The 24,464-nt window shown below is 43.1% G+C and overlaps 1 protein-coding gene and 1 long non-coding RNA gene across 2 annotated transcripts in view; one reads left to right on the plus strand and one right to left on the minus strand.

Moving 5' to 3' along the window:
- LOC309350483 overlaps positions 1-24,464 on the minus strand; it is a 300,644-nt gene that overhangs the window by 49,441 nt on the left and 226,739 nt on the right. Inside the window, exon 2 of the long non-coding RNA XR_014160424.1 lies at positions 22,446-22,668. This is a non-coding gene — a long non-coding RNA (uncharacterized lncRNA). The remainder of the gene's footprint in view (positions 1-22,445; positions 22,669-24,464) is intronic.
- Positions 1-24,464, plus strand: part of LOC309350394 (placenta-specific gene 8 protein-like) — a 28,732-nt gene that overhangs the window by 2,253 nt on the left and 2,015 nt on the right. The window contains exons 2-4 of the mRNA XM_081877445.1: positions 10,879-10,998; positions 21,772-21,896; positions 23,860-23,968. Of these exons, the coding sequence (XP_081733571.1) occupies positions 10,890-10,998; positions 21,772-21,896; positions 23,860-23,964 (339 nt within the window). The 5' untranslated portion in view covers positions 10,879-10,889 and the 3' untranslated portion in view covers positions 23,965-23,968. The remainder of the gene's footprint in view (positions 1-10,878; positions 10,999-21,771; positions 21,897-23,859; positions 23,969-24,464) is intronic.

Consider the following 24,464-nt stretch of genomic DNA (forward strand, 5'->3'; position numbering starts at 1 on the left):
TCAGGTTACATATGCTTCAGGTTACCTACGCTTCAGGTTACAGACTCCGCTAACCCAGAAATAGTGCTTCAGGTTAAGAACTTTGCTTCAAGATGAGAACAGAAATCGTGCTCCAAGGGGCGACTTCCGGTCGGCGCCAGCGTTTGATGGCGGTCCTAGCCTCGAGCTCCGAGGCAGGACTGCTCCGTAAGTTCGGGTCTTACCCGCTACGGCAAGCGGGGGACCCCTAAAATCACAGGCGCTGAAGCCTGTGAGCAAGGAGATTCGGTGGGCACCTTTGCGCCCCCCCGGCATCGTGAAAGAGCCTTTTTAAAGGCTCCGGAGCGGCATCGGGGTGAGCGCGGTGCTGAGGATCGCTACCCAGCTTACGGAGTGAAGCCGCGTCGCCATTAACGGAGAGCGCCGATTTCTTTCTGAAACTAACGATTGGCAACAACAATACCCGTGAGTAAGAACGCAAAATTAAAACGGGACTTAAAAATCCAGAAGATTTGGCTGAAAACGGGAAGGTAAAAATTAAGGAAGTCAGCCTCCCGGATCTGCATGATTAACGGAGCAATGAAAAGACCGAGCTGTGTTTAAATGGACTTTCTTTTTAACTTTTACTAGACCAGACATCGAAAGGATCTCCCCCCTGTAGTGCAGGGGAAGGGGGGGAGGAAACAGAATTAATTTAACCTGCAATAGAAAGGGATAAGGAATAAAAAACCTCTGCTGCCGACACTTCTGGTCAGGCTGCCGGAGCAGCGATCGCCTGAAAAAGGAACTGTCAAGTGAGCTGTCAAAGGACAGTGGTTATAAAATAAGACTTATTTGAAACATATTAACGGGACTTTGGTGGATTACAATTTTAACAGTAAAGTGCTACAAATTAAAGACTCTTAGTGGGACTTTTGCCTCTGGACTTTCTGTTTCTTTGTTGTGGGTGACTTTGGATGGTTACAATTTCCCCCTCTAGAGGGCTTTAGTTGCATTACGGTGTATCCAGCGGGACTTTCCACTTGCAACTTTCCTGTGTGAATGACCTTGAGTTATGAGCAACCCGCCAGAAGAGATTTCAACAAGAAGTAAAACAAAGCAGGCTCAAAAACAAGCTCAAAAAAGAGGCTCTTTATCAGGAGCAGCAGCTGCACAAGAAAAAATAACAGCAGCATCAATGGAGTCAATGACACAGGCTCTGCTCAAAATAAATCAGTCACTAGAAGTACTCACCAAGCAATCTGCAGAACTTACTAAACAGTCTACAGAGAACTCTAAGAAACTGATGGAGTTGACAACAAGATTAGACCTGAACACAACAACAATTTCATCTAACACAGATTCTATAAACCGTTTGGTTCAAGAGTCTACGGAAACAAGGAGAATAGCTGAGAGTGCTAGGTCTACTGCCGAAGAAACCAAAGGAAAGTTTGCGCCTATTGCAAAAAAAGTACATGAACATGATACAGCATTAGCCCTACTAGAACTGGAAAGGAAAAGCAAGAACCTGAAACTAAGACTGGTTCCAGAAGAGGAAGAGGACAAGCTTGGGGAATTCCTCACAGATAAATTTCAAGATTTTTGGAATGATGAGCTAGATGGAGAAGAAGATGAATTTGTGATAACCTCAGCCTTTCGGATTGGCAGGAAGCAAGGGAAGAAGCCAAGAGATTGTTTAATTACCCTGGGATCAAAGGAACAAAGAGACAAAATACTGAACCTACATTTCCAGAAGGCCTTGGTCATTAAAAATTCTCAGATCCAGATTTTCAAGGATATTCCTAAATATTTTTTGGAGGTTAGATCTCAATTTAAAGAATTAGTTGATCTACTTAAACAGAATAATATCCCATTCAGGTGGGAATTTCCACAAGGGCTGTCCTTTAACTTTAAAGGGAAGAAAATTAAAATAAAATCAAACCAGGATAAAGAACTCTTTTTGGAAAGAAATCAAGAGGATCTTCAGAAAGGAACTGTTAGTGAGGGGGAAGTACCGGACATTTCAAATCTATCATTTGGACTGAACCGAGCACCGACCGAGGAGGAACAACAACTTGGTGCAGTCGGTGGAAGAGCTACCCAATAACAAAAATGTCTCTGCAACTCTACAGCTGGAATTGTAATGGTTTGAACCACCCTCGAAAAAGGGGCCAAGTATTTCATCTATTAAAGAAAGAACATCTAGATGTAATCTGCCTACAAGAAACCCACATTGCCAGGATACATAGAAAACTTTTAATAAACAAGAGATTAGGACAAGAATTTATATCATCAGATAGAGTTAAGAAAAGAGGAGTTGTGATTTATGTTAAGGAAAAATTTGAACCAAAACTGATTTTTAAGGATGACCAAGGAAGATACCTGGCAGTGGAAATTCAAATTTATGGAGAAAAGATGTTGATTGTTGGAGTTTATGCACCAAACGAGGGGAAGGCTGAATTTTTCAAGAAGTTGCACGAGACTTTAATGGACTTTTTGGATTTTAAAATCATAATGATGGGTGATATGAATGGAGTCGTCTCCACAAACATGGACAAGGCCCAAAGACAAACAATATCTAATGATGGAAGACTACCAAAGACTTTCTTTGAACTGACTGACACTATGGACCTGATTGACATTTGGAGAACTAGGAACCCTCTGGAAAGGGAGGGGACCTTTTTCTCTGAAGCAAAAATGACATGGACTAGAATTGATCAAATATGGACTTCTAGTAATCTGGCATCGAAGGTTAAAAAAATAGAAATCTGCCCAAAGACCTGTTCTGACCACAATGCTGTCAAGATGGAAATGAAACTGACAACAGCTGGAACCTTTAGATGGAGAATGAATGACACCCTCTTTGGAGATGAGGAAATTTGTAAAAAGGCCCAAAAAACACTTAAAGACTACTTCGAGATTAACATGAGATCAGACACCGAAAAAAGAGTTATTTGGGATGCAAGTAAAGCCGTGATGCGTGGCTTCCTAATACAACAGAATTCAATAAAGAGGAAAAAACAGAATGAGAAGAAAGAGAAAATTTGGAACCTAATAAAAGAAGGGGAGAAGAAATTGAGATCTAAGCCTAAATCTCATGAGATATTAAGAGAAATAAAATTCTATCAAACACAATATATGGAATTGATGAATCAGGAAATAGAATGGAAAATTAAACAAATGAGACAAAAGACTTTTGAGACCGCAGATAAATGTGGGAAGCTACTGTCTTGGCAACTGAAAAAGAGGCAAAAATTGAATACAGTGACATCACTTGAAGTAGATGGGAAGTTTATTAATAAACCAAATGAGATAAGCAATTGTTTTCAAAGTTTTTTCAAGAAATTATACAAACAAGGGCCAAAAAACGAACAGGAGATAGAAGAATTTATCGGAAAATACGGCCTACCAAAAATCTCTGAAAATAATAGAAGGAGTTTGAATGAGAAAATTACAGATCAAGAAATAGAGAGCGCCATTCAGGATATGCAGCTGGGAAAATCACCAGGACCAGACGGACTAACCGCGAGATATTATAAAGTACTGAAGGATTGGTTAATACAACCATTGAAAGAAGTCTGCAATCAAATTTTGGAAGGGAAAAAGGCTCCCGAATCGTGGAAGGAAGCATTCATTTCACTTATACCGAAGACAGAAACTGAGAAACATCAAGTTAAGAATTATCGCCCTATATCACTTTTGAATGTGGATTATAAAATTTTTGCAGACATTTTAGCAAAAAGATTCAAAAAAGTGTTGTTAGAGGAGATTCACAGGGACCAAACAGGCTTTCTACCAGGCAGGCAATTGTCAGATAATGTGAGGAATATTATAGATATTCTAGAACTTCTGGAAACTGACATAAATAGAAAAGCTGTTTTGATTTTTGTGGATGCAGAGAAAGCCTTTGACAATATTTGTTGGAGCTTTATGAAGAGGAATCTCCAAGGGATGGGGGTAGGCAAGAACTTTGAAAATGGTATAAGTGCAATTTACTCTGAGCAAAAGGCCAAACTAATTGTAAATGGTATGGTTATGGACGAAATTCCAATAGAGAAAGGGACACGACAGGGATGCCCAATCTCTCCTCTATTGTTTATATCGGTACTGGAGGTTTTCCTAAATATGATTAGAAGAGACCAGCTGGTTAAAGGTATACAGGTCGGAACTAAACATTATAAGTTAAGAGCATTTGCAGATGATCTAGTTTTGACATTACAACAGCCAGAAACCAGTACAAAAAGAGTTTTGGAACTTATTGAAATATTTGGTCAGGTAGCAGGTTTTAAATTAAATAAACATAAGACAAAGGTGTTGGAAAAAAATCTTACGGTGGGGGAAAAAGACAGTTTTCAAAGAGAAACTGGTTTGGAAATTACTAAAAAGGTAAAATATCTGGGGGTGAATTTAACATCTAAGAATGTGAACCTATTTAAAGATAATTATGAGAAATGTTGGGCTGAAGTGAAGAAAGATTTTGATATATGGTCAAGATTGAGACTTTCCTTGTTAGGCCGAATTGCTGTTATCAAGATGAATGTATTGCCGAGATTGTTGTTTCTGTTCCAGACATTGCAAATCCTAGATAAGATGGACTGTTTCAAGAAGTGGCAGAAAGACATATCTAAATTTGTCTGGCAGGGCAAAAAACCCAGAATAAAATTTAAGATTCTAACTGATGCAAAGGATAGAGGGGGCTTTGCCCTGCCGGACTTAAAACTTTACTATGAAGCAGCAGCTTTCTGCTGGCTGAAACCATGGCTACTTCTTGAGAATACAGACATTCTAGACCTGGAAGGTTATGATAATAACTTTGGTTGGCATGCATATTTATGGTACGATAAGGTAAAGGTACATAGAAATTTTAAAAACCATATTGTTAGGAAAGCATTGTATAATGTATGGAATCGATATAAAGATTTGTTTGAAAGTAAAACCCCTAGGTGGTTGTCACCAATGGAAGCCAAGGCGGTAAAAAGACTGAACATGGATACAGATTGGCCAAAATATTGTGAAATTATAGAATATGATGGTGAAAAGTTGAAACTACAGAGTTTCGAGAAATTGAAACCTAAAGTCCGAGATTGGTTACATTATTTCCAGATCAATGAAACTTTTAAGCAGGACAGAAAACTAGGATTTCAGAAGGAGAGGTCAAAGTTAGAAACAGAATTGCTAGAACCCAATACTAAGAATTTGTCTAGAATGTATAATCTGCTGCTAAAATGGAATACACAGGATGAAACGGTTAAATCAGCTATGATTAAGTGGGCACAGGATATTGGTCATGATATTATGTTTGCTGACTGGGAGCAGTTATGGACCACAGGTATTAAATTTACGGCATGCAGTGCCCTGAAAGAGAACATAATGAAAATGATCTATAGGTGGTACATGACCCCAGTCAAGCTTGCAAAGATATATCATTTGCCCAATAACAATTGTTGGAAGTGTAATGAATGTGAAGGAACTTTTTATCACCTTTGGTGGACCTGCCCAAAGATTAAGGCCTACTGGGAAATGATCTATAACGAAATTAAGAAAATCCTTAAGTGGACATTTGTAAAGAAACCGGAGGCTTTTCTCCTGGGCATGGTCGGCCAATTGGTACCAAAGAGATAGGACCTTTTTTATGTATGCAACAACAGCAGCAAGAATCCTTTTGGCGAAGTATTGGAAGACTAAAGAATTACCTACTCTGGAAGAATGGCAGACCAAGGTGACTGAATTTATGGGACTGGCAGAGATGACCGGCAGAATCCGTGACCAGAGGAAAGAGACAGTGGAGGAGGACTGGAAAAAATTTAAAATCTATCTTAAAAATTGTTGTAAAATTTCGGAATGTTAAGATGTCAAGGGATTGGATACAAAGAATTACAGCTATAAATCGAAATTTATAAAATAGAATTTTTTTTTTTTAAAGAGAATTAAATATAAAAATGGGATGAAGAATTGCTAAAAATTTTAAAATATGGATGCAGTGAAGGGGAGGTTCGGGGAAGTCGTGTTATGTTTATTTGTTTTTTGTTTATGTTGTAAAATCAATAAAAATTATTTAAAAAAAAAAAAAAAAGAAATCGTGCTCCAGGGGCGCGGCGGCAGCAGCAGCAGGCCCCATTAGCTAAAGTGGTGCTTCAGGTTAAGAACAGTTTCAGGTTAAGAACGGACCTCCGGAACGAATTAAGTACGTAACCCGAGGTACCACTGTAATAATAAAAATTTATTATTCATACCCCACCCATTTGGCTGGGTTTCCCCAGCCACTCTGGGCGGCTTTCAACAGAATATTAAAATGCAATAATCTATTAAACATTAAAAGCTTCCCTAAACAGGGCTGCCTTCAGATGTCTTCTAAAAGTCTGGTAGTTGTTTTTCTCTTTGACATCTGGTGGGAGGGCATTCCACAGGGCGGGTGCCACTACCGAGAAGGCCCTCTGCCTGGTTCCCTGTAACTTGGCTTCTCGCAGCGAGGGAACCTCCAGAAGGCCCTCGGAGCTGGACCTCAGTGTTCGGGCAGAATGATGGGGGTGGAGACGCTCCTTCAGATATACTGGTCCAAGGCCGTCCAGTTTCCTAGTGGGAATTTTTGGGCATGGGGAAACCGTTTCCAACTTTGTATGACCAGCTCCACCTGCCAAAATTTGCCTTTGGGGCACAGCTATGAAACATGCAGGAGACCTCCAAAAACTTGAATTTGTTTAAAGATAATTATGAAAAATGTTGGTCAGAAATTAAAAGAGATTTGGAAATTTGGTCAAGATTGAAACTTTCCTTGTTGGGTCGAATTGCAGCTATAAAAATGAATGTATTGCCGAAAATGTTATTCTTGTTCCAGGCCCTACAGATCGTGGACAAAGTGGAATGTTTTGGAAAATGGCAGAAGGATATTTCTAAGTTTGTCTGGCAGGGCAAAAAGCCCCGAATAAAGTTTAAAATACTAACTGATGCGAAAGAAAGAGGGGGGTTTGCCCTGCCGGACTTGAGGCTATATTATGAATCTGCAGCCTTCTGCTGGTTGAAAGATTGGTTTTTGCTGGAGAACACTGATGTCCTGGATCTGGAAGGGTTTGATAATGCTTTTGGGTGGCATGCATATTTGTGGTACGACAAGGTTAAAGTTCATAGATTGTTTAAAAACCATATTGTCAGAAGAGCAATATTTACGGTCTGGACAAAATACAAAGACTTATTGGAGGGTAAGACCCCGAGGTGGCTATCACCGGTGGAGGCCAAGGCCCGTAAGAGACTTAACATGGAGGCCTATTGGCCAAAATATTGGGAAATAATTGAAAAAATTGGAGACAATTGGAGGTTGCAGAGCTTGGAAAAACTTAAAAATAAGGTGCGAGATTGGTTGCATTACGCTCAAATTCAAGAGGTTTTTAAAGTGGACAAAAAGGTTGGGTTCCAGGTGGAAAAATCGAAACTAGAGACAGAATTGCTAGAACCAAAAAACAAATTACTCTCGAGAATGTATAACTTGCTGCTTAAATGGAATACACAGGATGAGACAGTCAAATCCGCCATGATAAAGTGGGCGCAGGATATTGGGCATAACATCATGTTTGAGGACTGGGAAAGGTTATGGAACACCGGAATGAAATTCACGGCATGTAGTGCCTTGAAGGAAAATATTATGAAAATGGTATACCGGTGGTACATGACCCCAGTCAAGCTTGCAAAGATATATCACCTGTCTGATAATAAATGTTGGAAATGTAAGGAGGCGGAAGGGACATTCTTTCACCTCTGGTGGACTTGTCCAAAAGTGAAGGCCTTCTTGGAGATGATTTACAATGAGTTAAAAAGGGTATTTAGATATACCTTTCCTAAGAAACCGGAGGCCTTTCTTCTGGGCATTGTGGACCAGAAAGTGTTAAAGAAGGATAGAACTTTTTTCATGTATGCTACCACAGCAGCAAGAATTCTCATAGCAAAGTATTGGAAGACAAAAGATTTACCCACGCTGGAGGAATGGCAGACGCAGTTGATGGACTATATGGAACTGGCCGAAATGACCGGCAGAATCCGAGACTTGGGAGAAGAAGCAATGGAAGAGGACTGGAAAAAATTTAAGGACTATTTGCAAAAACATTATAAGTTGTATGAATGTTAAGAAAATGCACTATTTAAGAAATTTTAGCTTCAGCAATTGTAATAGGTGAAATGAAAACCAAGGCACAAGAAGTCAGAGGTGGAATTATGAAATAACTTTATTATGTTTAAATTTAAATATATAAGAACTGGGACATAACATTTTGAATTTAGTAACATGATAAATTGAAAGATACAATAAGTTACGAAACAAGATAACAAATTGCTGATGTTTGTAGTACAAAGAATGCAGGGTCTGGAGGTTGTGGGGAAGTTCAGTAGGTTTGTTAAAAAAGGATTATGGAAATTTGTAACCTTTATATTTTTTCTCTTTTATCTGTCTTTTTTTCTTTTTTTCTGTATTCTGTAAACTCAATAAAAATAATTTTTTTTAAAAAAAGAAAGAAACATGCAGGAGTCCCGCTTTCTGCTGAAGCGTGCTTATTTCGTCTTGTTTCTTCATTGCCATTTTCCTTTCTATGGTTCTGCACATTTTCAGTTTAGCTCCTGGGTCCCCCACCCTCACCCTCACCCCCGCCTTCAAGCTGAAAGCAGGCTATTATTTCCCTTCTTTTGAAATCTCCTTCGCCCAGCCTCTTCTCTGGGCGTGCAAATTGCCTCATTCATTTTGCCTACCTCTTTCTTTCATTCAAAACCATGGAGAGAGTTCCGTCTGTCTTCCACAGCTGCATTGCCTCTGCAACCGTTTATTTTCCTAATTTCTTTTCCCACCTGTGGTTTCTCCTTATCCTTTTCAAATCTCAATCTTTTATTTGTTCTCCTCTTTGAACTGTCAGTCCTTTTGATCACATTATCCTAAGAAAGTGTGAGGATTTTGTCCGTCCTGCATTAAGACCTGATTCACCAGACCAGGGGGTGCCTTTGGGGGCCTGAGGGCGGGAGGCAAAGCCCCCAAATGTTCATGGAAAGGGCCAGGGCCCCTCCTCCCGTCATGTGACATCACACATGTATGCTGGGCCATACGTGCGCCAGACTAATTCTTAACATCCCCTAGTTGTTGTTTTAGCTGACACATCCTTAAGGACTGTTTCATACATCTGTCTGTTGCATAAATTCTCAGCACTTGATTTTTTTACGCCCATTCACACTATTGTTAATTAACTAACTAACTACCATACTTTTCCGTGTATAAGACTAGATTTCCCGCCTGTAAAATAAGGTTAGAAATCGGGGGGGGGGGGCTCTTGTACACAGGGGCAATCCTCCCCCCATTTTCTTAAATTGGAGCCCTCAAAAGTAGGGGGCGTCTTATACATGGGGGCGGAAAAATATGGTAACTAGTTTTGTATACTGCCCTCAGGGCCCTCTTAAGCATATCTGCCGCTGTGGTGCAAAGATCTCTCTGGTGCCCCTCTCCTCATTTCCCAGAGTTGTTGACCTTTTTAAAGGGGGCAACCCCAAAGTTGTTGACCTTTTTTAGGAAAGGTTTCCCAGAGTTGTTGACCTTTTTTTTAGGGAGCAGACACTTGCTTACACATTATTTCTGCTTGGGAAAAGAAAAGAGAAAACCTAAACAAACTTTTTTTAGTTGCTCATTTATTAACAATGCACCTATATACACACTTATATAGTCTCAGATGCATGTGGGCCAGCCAAAATCTGACAAATCACTCATTATCTTAAATTGTCCAAGCAAAATGGCATAGCTTAACCTGGCACCAAAAGGAGAAAACCTAGATACAGCTCAGTGTTATGTACTGAGCTGAATCCTAGACCAATAGGATCCAGAATTCAGCAGTCTGATTGGTCTGCAGGAGCCACCCAATCCAGCTCCAGGTGGAAGTGAATCAGCGACCTGATTGGCCTGCAGGAGCAACCAATCTGGCTCCTGGATGAAGTGAATCAGCAACCTGATTGGCCTGCAGGAGAAGCCAATAAAGAATGGGGGGAAATTATAATTTATTTAGGAGACCATTGTAAGCAGATGGAAACATTAGCAGGACTGGGCCATAAAGAAGGCTGATCACCGAAGAATTGATGCTTTTGAATTATGGTGCTGGAGGAGACTCTTGAGAGTCTCATGGACTGCAAGAAGATCAAACCTATCCATTCTTAAGGAAATCAGCCCTGAGTGCTCACTGGAAGGACAGATCGTGAAGCTGAGACTCCAATACTTTGGCCACCTCATGAGAAGAGAAGACTCCCTGGAAAAGACCCTGATGTTGGGAAAGATGGAGGGCACAAGGAGAAGGGGACAACAGAGGATGAGATGGTTGGACAGTGTTCTCAAAACTACCAGCATGAGTTTGACTAAACTGCAGGAGGCAGTGGAAGACAGGAGTGCCTGGCGTGCTCTGGTCCATGGGGTCATGAAGAGTTGGACACGACTAAACGACTAAACAACAACAAAAATAACACTTGTAATGTAGCAAATATTATGAACAATGTGGAGAGATACAAAATATGGATTATGAAATAATACAGTTGAAGCTACAAACATGAGCCTGACCAAACTGCGGGAGGCAGTGGAAGACAGGAGTGCCTGGCATGCTCTGGTCCATGGGGTCACGAAGAGTTGGACATGACTAAACGACTAAACAACAACAACACACAGTCGAAAAGGTTGACAATAGGACCTATGGAGGGGATGGAAGTCTGGAGATTCAGAGAAATCTCTAAATATGGATATGTAATTTGTATTGTTATAACTCTACACTTGTAAAATCAAATAAATTATTATTATTATTATTATTATTATTATTATTATTATTATTATTATTGGTATTATTGTTATTATTATTAAAAATCAGGAGGATGGTTGATTGCATTTAACAATTGTTTTTTTGGTCCTCTTTCTTTTCTCAGCCGTCGTTGCAATGAACACTCAGGCGGTGATCATGAACCAACCGCAGGTTGTGCTTGCCCAGCACCAAAGCCCTCAATGGCAGACGGACTTAATGGACTGTTGCGGTGACTGCGGAGTGTGTAAGTGGGTGGGGGGGTCAAAGATGTGGCTGTGGCAATGATGCCTCATTGAGTTTTGTGCCGGACAGAATGCCTTTCCAGGCCACAAGCTTCTTACGATGTGAACAGCAATTCTTTCCTGCCATTTCCGGCTGTTTACCAAGGGAAAGGCTCGCTGGGTCAGGCATGGCAGAATAAATATGCACCCCACACAGATGTTGTGCTATTCTTATTGTCCTTTGTACTTTGATTGCTGTCAAGCAACTCCAGCCATCTGTAGTTCTCCTCCAATGAAGACACTGTGTTGCTGTTGCAAGAAGGGCTTTTACACTCGCCAGAAGCTCACCTCTGCCCTTGCTGGTTATATAATAATAATAATAATAATAATAATAATAATAATAATAATAATAATAATAATAATTTATTATTTATACCCCGCCCATCTGGCTGGGTTTCCCCAGCCACTCTGGGTGGCTTCCAACTGAATATTAAAAACAGTACAGCATCAGACATTAAAAACTTCCCTAAAGTTTTCAGTTGTCTTTTAAAAGTAAAATAGTTGTTTATTGCTTTGACATCTTCTGGGAGGGCGTTCCACAGGGCAGGCGCCACTATCGAGAAGGCCCTCTGCCTGGTTCCCTGTAACCTTACTTCTCGCAATGAGGGAACCACCAGAAGGCCCTTGGCACTAGATCTCAATGTCCGGGCTGAACGATGGGGGTAGAGACACTCCTTCAGGTATACAGGACCGAGGCCGTTTAGGGCTTTAAAGGTCAGCACCAACACTTTGAATTGTGCTCGGAAACGTACTGGGAGCCAATGCAGATCTCTCAGAACCGGTGTTATGTTGTCCCGGCGGCCACTCCCAGTCACCAGTCTAGCTGCCGCATTCTGGATTAATTGCAGTTTCCGGGTCACCTTCAAAGGTAGCCCCAAGTAGAGCGCGATGCAGTAGTCCAAGCGGGAGATAACTAGAGCATGCACCACTCTGGCAAGACAGTCCGCGGACAGGTAGGGTCTTAGCCTGCGTACCAGGTGGAGCTGGTAGACAGCTGCCCTGGACACAGAATTAACCTGTGCCTCCATGGACAGCTGTGAGTCCAAAATGACTCCCAAGCTACGCACCTGGTCCTTCAGGGGCACAGTTACCCCATTCAGGACCAGGGAATCCCCCACACCCGCCTGCCCCCTGTCCCCCCAAAACAGTACTTCTATCTTGTCAGGATTCAACCTCAATCTGTTAGCCGCCATCCATCCTCCAACAGCCTCTAGGCATTGACATAGGACCTTCACTGCCTTGACTAGTTCTGATTTAAAGGAGAGGTAGAGCTGGGTGTCATCTGCATACTGATGAACACCCAGCCCAAACCCCTCTGATGATCTCTCCCAGCGGCTTCATATAGATATTAAAAAGCATGGGGGAGAGGACGGAACCCTGAGGCACCCCACAAGTGAGAGCCCAGGGGTCTGAACACTCATCCCCCCCCACCACTTTCTGGACACGGCCCAGGAGGAAGGAGCGAAACCACTGTATAACACTGCCCCCAGCTCCCAGCCCCTCTAGATGGTCCAGAAGGATGTTATAGTCGATGGTGTCAAAGGCCGCTGAGAGATCCAGCAGAACTAGGAAACAGCTCTCACCTTTGTCCCTAGCCCGCCGGAGATCATCAACCAGCGCGACCAAGTCAGTTTCAGTCTCATGGTGAGGCCTGAATCCTGATTGGAAGGGATCCAAATGGTCCGCATCCTCCAGGTGTGCTTGGAGTTGTTTGGCAACCACCCGCTCAATCACCTTGCCCAATAATGGTAAATTTGAGACTGGGCAAATTGGCTGGGTCTAAAGATGTTTTTTTAAGAAGCAGTTTAATGACCGCCTCTTTCAGCAGGTCTGGGAAGGCTCCCTCACAGAGGGAAGCATTCACCACCCCGCAGAGCCCATCGCCCAGCCCTTCCCGGCTCGCTTTTATCAGCCAGGATGGGCAAGGATCAAGGAGACAGGTGGTCGGTTTCACTTGTCCAAGCAGCCTGTCCACATCCTCGGAGGTAACAGATTGGAATTGATCCCATGTAACAGGACTAGACAGAACTCTAGCACTCTCCCGCCCTGGCCCTGCTCCCACAGCGGAGTCTACCTCCTTCTGAATCTGAGCGACTTTATCTGCAAAAAAGCTTTGCAAAAGCATTGCAGGAGATCTTGGGGTCCCTACCAGGCCCCGGTGGTGCAGGTGGTTCCGATAGATTGCGAACCACCTGAAAAAGTCTCCTGCTGCTGTTTTCTGCAGATGCAATGGAGGCGGTGAAGAAGGCCCTGTTCGCCGTCGCCATTGCCACTTGGTAGGCTCGACGTTGAGCTCTAGCCCGTGTCCAGTCTGATTCAGAATGAGTTTTCCGCCACTGGCGCTCTAGCCGTCTCAACGATTGCTTCATCACCCTCAGCTCCGGGGAAAACCACGGGGCTGTCCGGGCTCCATGCAATCGGAGAGGGTGCTTCAGAGCCAGACAGTCAATAGCCCTGGTTAACTCTGCTTTCCAGCGGGCCACCAGGGAATCAGCTGAAAGGCCATCAACTTGGGATAAAACATCCCCTACCACTCTCTGGAAGCCAATTGGATCCATTAAGTGGTGGGGGCGGACCATCCGAATCGGTCCCACCTCCCTGCAGAGGGGAAGGGTCGCAGAGAAGTCCAGTTGCACCAGGAAGTGATCTGACCTGATCTGATCTGATCTGATCTGGTTCTGGAAGGATCCTTTTGTCAGCATCGCCCTTGAGCCAGTGTACCAACTGGACTCATGCACTACAGCCCCGACTGGGCTAGGCGAGCTGGGTAGCACTGCCAGAGACCTCCTTTCCCACAGGAACAGGTCACAGTGCTGTGGACTCACAGCTTGGAGCTGAGAGCACCGGATTCACTGTCTCAATTATACAGTCGTTGCGCAGCAGCGTTTTGCAGAGTCTTGCAGAGTATAAACCACTCGGAGAGCAGCTCTGTAAAGTATCCTCCTTTTATTCTATAACTACAGCTATAATACAAAACTATATACAGAGCTAAATATTCTGAGCATACATCAATGCTATACTCTGAGTGCCTGCAGCTGCTCCTAGCAGCAATCTTATCTATAAACACGATCTCTTGCACTCTCTCTCCGACACACTGACTGACTCTCTCACACACAGACTAAACTCACTTGACTAATTAAGTAGAGAGCAGTACATTGCTCCTCCTCTCTGTAGAGTCAGCAGAGACCTCAGGAGATTCTTGGGTATGGGAGGGGTGAAATCTCCTCATCCTCCCCCATTTCATCCGACCATTCAAGAATCTTTAACATAACTGCAATTTACACACACACTCCAAAAGTTGTTCTCTGCTTACAACCTTGGTAACATATTTGCAGGTATCTTTCTCCCCCTTTATCTAAGACACTTTATCACATCATTAAACAGTTACTTCAACCACTCTGTGTCTATTAGGAAAGAGTTAAAGCATAAATCTCAACCTGTAGTTTACACAAAATACACATTGTGAATACACAAATGAATAAGCAGCTTCTGGAAAAATCTTCACACACATTTCTTCCTCTCAAATACAAATTGACATTTCTAATTAGGCAGATTTGAACAAACCATTTTCAGAACTCAAATACACGCTTTCCTTCTAATATCAGGTAAGGAAATAAATGCAGCGTTTTGTGCTACTACTCTCAGCACACTTCATGTCTGGTTTAAAAACCCCACCAGAGTTGCATGTGACCGCAGCCTTTGCAAACTCTTCAGAAAACCTTTTCGGTGGTACACCCTTGGTTGCTCTCTCAGATCTGCGCAAAACTCTTTGATCTTTTTGTTCTGGTGCTTCCTCCTCTTTGGGAGAATGGGGAGCTAAAGTATATGAAGCTGCTAAGTCTGAATCAGCGTCAGACTCACCTGAGGCTTTTGGGCTCTGATAATCTGTGCCATCATTTGGATCTACATTGGCATCAGAATTATCGATCACATCAGAACTTGCCTCCCTCTTAACTTTCTTTGCCCCTTTTGCACCATCATCACAAATGGGATGGCACTGAAAAACGCCAACTCTGTCCCATTGTGGGTTGTCGTCAATGCTCCTGGTCAGCCTTATGGTTTTCGTGTCTGTGATCAGGACACGATAAGACCCTTTCTCATATCCTAGGAAAACACCATGTTCTCCACGCTTACTCAGTTTGTCACCCTGCGAGGTGTGCACCCAAACCTCCGAACCAAAAATTTTAAAGTGCTTCACACATGGCTTCCTTCCATGGAGCATCTCATATGGGGTGCAATTTATACTAGACTGGTACCTCCTGTTATACACGTGACAGAAAAACGAAAGAGCTTCGGCCCAAAAGGGATTGGGCAGCCCCGAATCATGTAACAGTGTTCTGATTCCTTGCTGCAGGGTCTGGTTCATTCTCTCACATAAACCATTCTGCCAGGGCGATCTGGGCGTGGCAGTCCTATGCTCAATGCCCTGTTCAGAAAGAAAAGCCTCAGTGAAAAAACAATGTACATCCTCATTATGTACATTCCTGAGCCATTTACAAAACTGACGAAACTTAGTAAAGGCTTCAGACTTTTTCTGCAGCAAATAGACCCATGCATATTTAGAGTAGGAGTCTATCAAAACCATGAAAAACCTTGAATTGCCTCTAGAGAGCGCTAGAGGCCCCACTAAGTCTGCATGAATGACTTCGTATGGTTTCTTGGCCTCTCTCCCAGACTCTGTACCTTTGGGAGCTTGCCTTGCCTTACTCTCAGCACAAGAAACACATTTCATGTGGTAGGGACATTCTTTCAGCTTCATACCCTGAACCATATCAGGCATTTTTGCCACAGCCTGGAAATTCAAATGACCATAAACACGGTGGTAATAATGAATACATTGGTCATGCAACTTTTCATTCTTATCAACAGACAAATTGCAACACTCTTTCTCAGTTGCTTCTGCAGTACCTGTACCTGAAACAAAAGGCAATTGATACAGACCATTTACACATTTTGCATATAGAATGAGCTTGCCATCTCGACGAATTTCACAGCGAGATTTAGCAAACACCACCTTAAAACCCTGATGATCAAGCTGGGAAACACTCAACAAATTGTCCTGAATATCAGGCGCATACAGGACATTCTTAATAGTTGCATTCAGGCTCTTTAAGAACACAGTTCCCTTAGCCTCACTCGTGAGAAGTGTCCCATCTGCTTGATGAATTTCTTTCTCTTGCTTCTCAAGCTGAACAAAGAGATCTTTATCTTTGGCTACGTGGTTGGAACAGCCAGAGTCGATAACAAAGAAACTCCGCCCACGTTGATTGCAGCAGTGAGAGATCAAGGCCTTTGAAGTAGCAGGTGCTTGGGGATTACGTCCTCCTCCCCCTCTGCCTCTGAAGTTTCCCTTCTTCTTTGAAGATTTCTTGCAGCACTGGAAACTCAAATGGCCTTGTGCTCCACATGAAAAGCACCGCCTCAACTTTAGTGCTTTAACAGCAGCAGTTTCACTTTCACTTTCCCCTGCTGAAGACTCAGGCACATTTTCAAGCACATTTTTAACAGCACCATTGTCCCGGCTTTCTGTAACGGCCTGTCTGCGATCCCACTCATTCAAGAGCACGCTAGACACATAATCATCTGTTAGCCAGTCAGAAGGCATTGTAGAAATCTGGGCAGCTACTCCATCATAAGACTCATCTAGGCTATTTATCATCAGCATTGCAAACACAGCCTCTGAAATAGCCAGGTCTCGCTGAACAAGGTCCTGTCTGAAACGCTTTAACTGAGATAGATGGCTAGGCAAATCACCACCTTTCTGCAACTGCAACCTGCACAGCTTCTTGAAGAAAATCACACTGGAACCAGCATTTTGTCTCAGATGCATATCTCTCAACTTATGCCAAACAGCTTGTGCAGTCTCTTGACCCTCTAAGTTCACCAGCAAGTGGTCTGAAACACTCAACACAATTGTCCCTCGGGCTTTCATATCTGCAGCATGCCACTCAGCCCAATCATCATCATCCTTATCTGGAGGGTCGTCTTCTATCGTGTGAAATAGCTTTTCCCTCTGCAAAAGCGCTTTCATCTTAACTTGCCAAACTGCATAGTTTTCAGGCGTGAGGAGGGGAAAGGATAGAGCCATCTGGCCAGAATGTGCACAGGCCATGTCTGCTATTACTTAGAGCAAGACACTTCCCTCGTGCAAACACAGATAAAGCCTTGGACTTCTTCAGCCACTCTCTCTCCCACTCAGAGCGCAATTAACAGACAAACAGGGATGCTATCTTCTTTCTTTGGCAGTCAGCAACATACCTCAAGCAGCAGCAACAGCAACAGCGGCAGCTTGAGCACTCTGCTCCAACACAGCTCTGCTTCTAGGCACCACAAATCAGTCCAGCATGCAGCCTCCGTTCCGCCGTCCAGCGATCAGCAACAGACACCTCTGGCGACTGGGACGACTGGGATGACTGGAACAACGACTGGTCAGACGACTGGGCCCATAACCGATGTCAGCATTGCCCTTGAGCCAGTGTACCAACTGGACTCATGCACTACAGCCCCGACTGGGCTAGGCGAGCTGGGTAGCACTGCCAGAGACCTCCTTTCCCACAGGAACAGGTCACAGTGCTGTGGACTCACAGCTTGGAGCTGAGAGCACCGGATTCACTGTCTCAATTATACAGTCGTTGCGCAGCAGCGTTTTGCAGAGTCTTGCAGAGTATAAACCACTCGGAGAGCAGCTCTGTAAAGTATCCTCCTTTTATTCTATAACTACAGCTATAATACAAAACTATATACAGAGCTAAATATTCTGAGCATACATCAATGCTATACTCTGAGTGCCTGCAGCTGCTCTTAGCAGCAATCTTATCTATAAACACGATCTCTTGCACTCTCTCTCCGACACACTGACTGACTCTCTCACACACAGACTAAACTCACTTGACTAATTAAGTAGAGAGCAGGGGACTTCCGGGTTAGCGCGATCGGCTAATGGCGGATTCCCTCCGAGCTCCGGAGGGAATCTGCTCAGCGGGGGCTGGGTCTTGCCGTGCCGGCGACACGGGGACCCTTAAAAACCTCGGGCGCGAATGACCGGGGACGTGGTGACTCGGCGGGCACCGTTAGCGCCCTCCCGACCCGCGAAGGAGCCTTTTTAAAGGCTACGGAACGGGTGCCGGGGAGCGGCGTGGTGCTGTGAGTCTTCTGCTTCCCCCGCTGAGTGAAGCCGCATGCCATTTGCCGGACAGCGCTGACTTCTTCCGTCTAAAATTCGGACTTAAATTTAAGAGCAACAACCCGTGAGTAATCTGGAACTGAACTTTTGAAATTATTTATATTTGGATTTGGCACGAGCGGGGGTAGGTGAAAAGAGGAAGTCCGCCTCACCCCCATTGTAAACAGCTTAACAGCAAAGATCTGTCAACTAAGGTTGTGAGAAGAGTCGTCGCTCACTTTTTAGTGATCGGATAAAAGATATTAACTCCACGGATTTTAAAAGATTAAGTTATCGTGCTGGAGGGCAAGAGTTTAGATATTTGGATTAAGTACCACTTTTCTAAAGACTGGGAGTAATTTGTGAAAGAGCCTGCGGTGGATTTACAAGCCTTTGACAGCTGTCAGATTAGCTGTCAAGGTCTGGGAATAACTGAAAGTTTTAACTCTTAGCCGATGATCTGGATATAAAGTAATTTAAAGTAAAGGAAAATTGATACAAATAACATTGACTTTTGGGTCGAAAGTGAAAGGAATACTAAGTAACAAGAATCCCTCTAGAGGGGATCTACGGATATTACAAGATGGAAATATGTCGGGAAATGCGAGCAGAGCTGCAAGAGCTGGTTGTTCTCATGAGAAAGCTGCAAGAGACGTATGAGCAAGGTCATGTTTGGTCTACAAGCCCTTTAAAGCTGAAACCAAAAGAGAATAAAATCACTGAGATGGAAAAGGGCCTGATACTCAAAACATCGGCAGCTGGACAAGAAAGGAAATTAGAGAAAGAAGAGGAGGAAAAGACACTTGTCAAACAAGGGACGGCCGAAGGGATACAGAAGATAAATGAGAGCCGAGGACCTATCAAGATGACTTCAAACCCGACCAGAGTGAAAGCTGGACTAGTTGGGATGTATGAACTTAAGAAACAAAGACAGAGTTTCACACTTAAACAACTTGACTTGGCTGAAAAAATTATTGACAGTATTGGGAAGGTACTTTTTCGAGTTTGGGTATTTAATATAAAAGATCTTCAAAAAAGCCGGCTGAGAGGGACTGAAGGGGACCTGAGAGCCTCGGACGTTAGGGCACCGGGTTAAAAAGATAGACTTATGGACCTAGGTTTGGGGTGAAAATTGGGGATGGAAAAGGAGGGTTTGGGAGCCCGAAGGGGATCTATGCAGTATAAAAATTCTTTTTTCCTTTTTTTATCTTATTCTTTAATAATAAAATGGGGAATTCGTGGACGGGAACTAGGGACAACCTTAGGAAAAACATTTTTATTTTTATTCTATATTCTTTCTGCTCTTCTACCCTGTTTATATATGAACAAGATATATAGTTTAAGTATCTTTGATTAGATTAAAGCAAATACAATATTGAAATAATGGTTAAAACAAGTGATGATATTAAGGTTAAAACTTGCTGAATAAATATGGGAAATGGAATACAAGAAGGGGAGGCGTGGGGAAGTCCAGAAAAGAAGTTTCTGAAAATGGGAATTAAAAGGTGACATTTTTTTTTCTTTTTTTTTTTTTTTTTCTCTCTTTCCTTTTCTGTAATTTTTCGTTATGTATGTATCTTTGTTATTTGTATTTTTCAAAAATGATAATAAATATCATTTTAAAAAAAAAAAAATAATTAAGTAGAGAGCAGTACATTGCTCCTCCTCTCTGTAGAGTCAGCAGAGACCTCAGGAGATTCTTGGATATGGGAGGGGTGAAATCTCCTCACCTTTTAAAAAGTCCCATATACTCAGAGACTTTGCGCCTGTTCATTGGGGGATATAGGAAGCCCAGAGCACTTGTTCTTTAGATGTCCCTTTTATGAAGAGGCACGTAGTGAGACCACTGATCCCCTGCTGGTGAGGCTCGCTGACCTTCCGCAAAAGCAAAAATTTGACCTTTTCCTGTCAGGCAAAGATCATAAGACGGCCCACATGGTTGCCAGATTCTGTGTACAGATCTGTAGGCGCAGACCATCCCCCGACCCAAACTAGTTCCTTAAGAAAATCCCCAAACTCGCTTCCATGGGTGACTCTGGGTCATCTCTCTGTGGTAGCTTATCTTACAGTTTTAAGTGTCTATAAGCTTATCACATTTATAAATTTTAAATTTATTGTTGCACATTGTTTTAAATGTTTGTTTTCCTTCTGGGATTGTATCCCCAAGTGTGTTTTATAAGCTGGTCTCCGACTGTAATAAATTATCTCTGCGTTGCTGCAGTTTTGCAGACGGGCTTCACATCAGATGGGCAAATCAGGACTAGACCTCCCCAATCTACACTGGAATGGGGGATCTCAGGCCCAGGGGGAAAATGCAGCCTCTCTGTCTGCCCCTTGGGACTCTCCCCAGGGTACACACCCTCCCCAGATCACACCCCTTGCTGGCCTTGCTCCACACCCTCGTGGAACACCCTTATCGGACTAAAATGTGTCCTCAACTCTGATTCCCTGGACGGAGGATAGAGAATTGTGTGGAGAACATAACCTACTATACATAGTTAAAATTTACATCCAGTGCTCCACCCACTTTTACCCCGGCCCCACCCACCGCTGTCATGTGACCCACAGAAAGTTTCCCCGGTGGGAGTGCAGCCCTGAAATAGACAGGAACTCCATCAAAGAAAAGGAAAGAAGTACCTATCCTCTGCTTGATTATTTCTGCCACTCTCTCAAATTCTCCATGTTAATCTGTCACAGACAATAATAAAACTTGTAACCCTTGCTATCGCTTAGGCCCCATCTGCACTGTACATTGAAAGCAGGATCATACCACTTTAAACAGCCACGGCTTCCTGCAGAGAATCCTGGGGACTGTAATTTGTTCAGGGTGCTGAGAGTTGTTAGGAGTCCCCTGTTCCCCTCCGAGAGTGACAGTTCCAGTGCCGGATTTATGTACTGTATAAGCTAAACAAGCTATAGCTTAGGGCCCCGCTCTCTTGGGGCCCCCAAAAAAATTAAAGGGAAAAAACCTGGATGTACATTTCCAAAATAGAAGATAAAAAATAAGTAAAATAAAACCTACATATAGCAACAGTGTATTGTGTTGTGTGGGCTCCTATGATGTAAGTAATGGGCCCCGCCTGCTAGCCTGCTCCCTAAAATATCACTGGTTTGCTCATTTCTATATTTAGGGTGCCTACATACTGCATGGACTGGTTGCATGGCAACGTGCAAATGGTTTTAGATACCTATTAGGTACTTAAATTACCATATAGCATATATTCAACACAAAAAACAGTGACAATTTGTTGTTGACAAAGGACAGCTGGACATATAAAGGGCCCCATTACCTTCAGTAGCTTAGGGCCTCATCAAACGTAAATCCAGCCCTGGACAGTTTCCATAATTCCCTGAGAAGAAAGATGGATTGTTATACCACTCTAAGAACTGTAGTTCTGTAAGGCAATATAGACAAATGTTCACAAAGGGCAGGCCCTCTAAGAACTTTTGCTAGAACCTGTGATGCTTCATAAGGCTTATCCATTACTCTAGTTGTGGCTAACCTTCGCCTTGCTTCCACACTCCCGAGTGATCTCCTAGAGAGGCATTTCATGTCTGTTCTGTCTCTACCCAGGCCTCTGTGGGCTGTTTTGCCCCCTTATTTTGGGATGCCAGATAGCATCGGCTATGGATGAATGCTGCCTCTGTGGCTCAAGCATGGCAATGAGGTCCGTCTACCGGACAAAATATGGGATCCCGGTAAGTGTGTGAACTTGAATCCTATGTACACGTACGGAAGAGGAACTCTCAGCTTGGATACTGGATGGTGGATCGCAACCTAATGGAAGTTGGATGTGCTTGGATTAGGCCAGTCACTCCCAAACTCGGCCCTCCAGCTGTTTTGGGACTACAACTCCCATCATCCCTAGCTAACAGGACCAGTGGTCAGGGATGATGGGAACTGTAGTTCCAAAACAGCTGGAGGGCCGAGTTTGGGTGTGCCTGAATTAGATCATTGGGCCATCTGGCTCAGTGTCATCTACAGTGGCCCTCCCAGGGTTTCAGGTAGGAAATCTTCCCCAGTCCTACCTGGAGATGCTGAGGATTGAATCTTCTGCATGCAAAGCAGGTGTTTTACTTCACTGACCTGAGGTCCTTTCACCCTGAAAAAGTGGCAGCAGTGATTCTGCTCTCCTCTGAGCCAGTGTGACATAAAATGCATCTGAGGATGCCCTGACACAACGTCCTTCCAGATTCATTATTTTGTGGGACAGAGGGTTCCTTGGGAGCAGCTCTGTTTCCCATCACCACAGCAACATCTGGAAGGAGATCATGCCATGAGGCCATGGCCTTGCTCAGATGCATCGTGGGGCAATGAAGGGGAATGCAAGGAGGGCTGGTGCCACCACATTTTCATGGTGGAAAAATCCGTTCTTTAAAAAAGTGAGTGGGGGGCACTTAAAAAGTGAAGAAAGAGGGGTGTGTTGTTTTTGCAGTAATGACTTACGTGCAAATGTATGTACAGTGGAACCTTGGTTCTTGAATGGCTTAGTTGACGAACAAATCGGCTCCTGAATGCTGGAAACCTGCAGGTAAGTGTTCTGGTTTTTGAACATTTTTTGGAAGCCGAATGTCCGACGCAGCTTTTGCTTGAGTGCAGGAAGCTCCTGAAGCCAATTGGAAGCTGCGCCTTGGTTTTCAAATGGTTTCAGGATTTGAACTGACTTCTGGAACTTCCAAGACAACAATGCCCATTTACACCACAAAGAACTCATAACCCACCTACTTTCAGCAGCCAGAAACACCATAACCAGACACTGGAGAGACCTGTCAGGAGTAAGCATGGACCAATGGTACCAAATGGTATGGGAAACAGCCCTACTAGAAAAATTAACTAATAAACTGAAACTGACACGGGGACAAACAGAAGAAGACACCTTCACCCCGGTATGGCTCCCCTTTATCACATACACAGCCCAACAGGACAATGACAAAAATCCACCAACAGCATACAAATCAATATGGCTAACCTGATCCAAAACACCCACCCACCTCACTCACACACAAAAACAAAGATCACCACAGCCAATCACAAACAAACAATCACATCCTAGGCCAACCCCAACCTCTCTCACCACCAAAGGAACACAAGTGAACAACACAAGCACGCTGACACCAACTACATACATTAAACATAATAGAAACACCGCTACCCACCCCCACCCCCATCCATCTCCCCTCCCTCCACCCCGCCTTTTTTTTTTTCCTTCTCCCCCTAATGCCTCAACAAATGAAATGCATTTGTAAAAATGTTACATGGGGAAAAAAAAATACGAGGCATTACACCTACACTGTAAAACAAGAAAACCCTTAATAAAATATGCATGTTTGAGGTAAAAAAAAAACAAAAAAAAAAACCTGACTTCTGGAATGGATTAAGTTTGAGAACCAAGGTTTAGGGAAGTTTTTAATGACTGATGTTTTAATGTATTTTTAATCTTTTGTTGGAAGCTGCCCAGAGTGGTTGGGGAAACCTAGCCAGTTGGGTGGGGTATAAATAATAAATTATTATTATAATATGATTACTCCACTGTGTTGGTTGCACCCTCCCCTGTTAATGGGTGGTTAACCCTAAGTCCCCTTGCGAGTTTTCTTCTGCTGTGTGTATCGTTTCTCTTCCCACAACAATAATGGCACCTGAAAATGCTCTTCTACTCAACAGGGATCTCTCCTGGGGGACTTCTGTGCTATGTGGTTCTGCCCTCATTGTGCCCTTTGCCAACTCAAGAGGGACATCAACAAAAGAAAAGACATGGGGATCTTCTAAGAAGGTTGGTTTCATTTACAGTGTTAAATCATAGAATTATAGAGTTGGAAGGGACACTGAGGACCTCCTATTATTATTTTTTGGTAGATAAATTTGTTATTAGTTTTTTAACATACCATTTTCAAATAATTAAACATACTTTTACATCTTATACAATTATTTTTGGACTTCCATCAATCACATCTGAAAATTTTCCAATCTAATCACTTAGCATACATTTCTTACTTTCATTATTGCCTTTAAATCTCACAACTGATCTCTCTTCATTCTCTATTTTGCAATATTTCATAGATTTCTCCTTACAAAACTTCTTGTAGTCCTACTAGCGTAATTTGTTGATTATAGTTGCTCTTCAAATAGTATTTCTTCCAATCTTCTGTAAATCTCTGGTCCCACTGGTTTCGAATCCTTCCAGTCATTTTGTCTAATTCTGCATAGTCCATTGATTTTGTCTGCCATTCTTCTTTTGTCGTGATTTCTTCTTACTTCCATTTCTGGGC

This window comes from Podarcis erhardii (assembly GCF_964252035.2).
Source record: "Podarcis erhardii genome assembly, chromosome: 9".
NCBI lineage: Eukaryota > Metazoa > Chordata > Lepidosauria > Squamata > Lacertidae > Podarcis > Podarcis erhardii.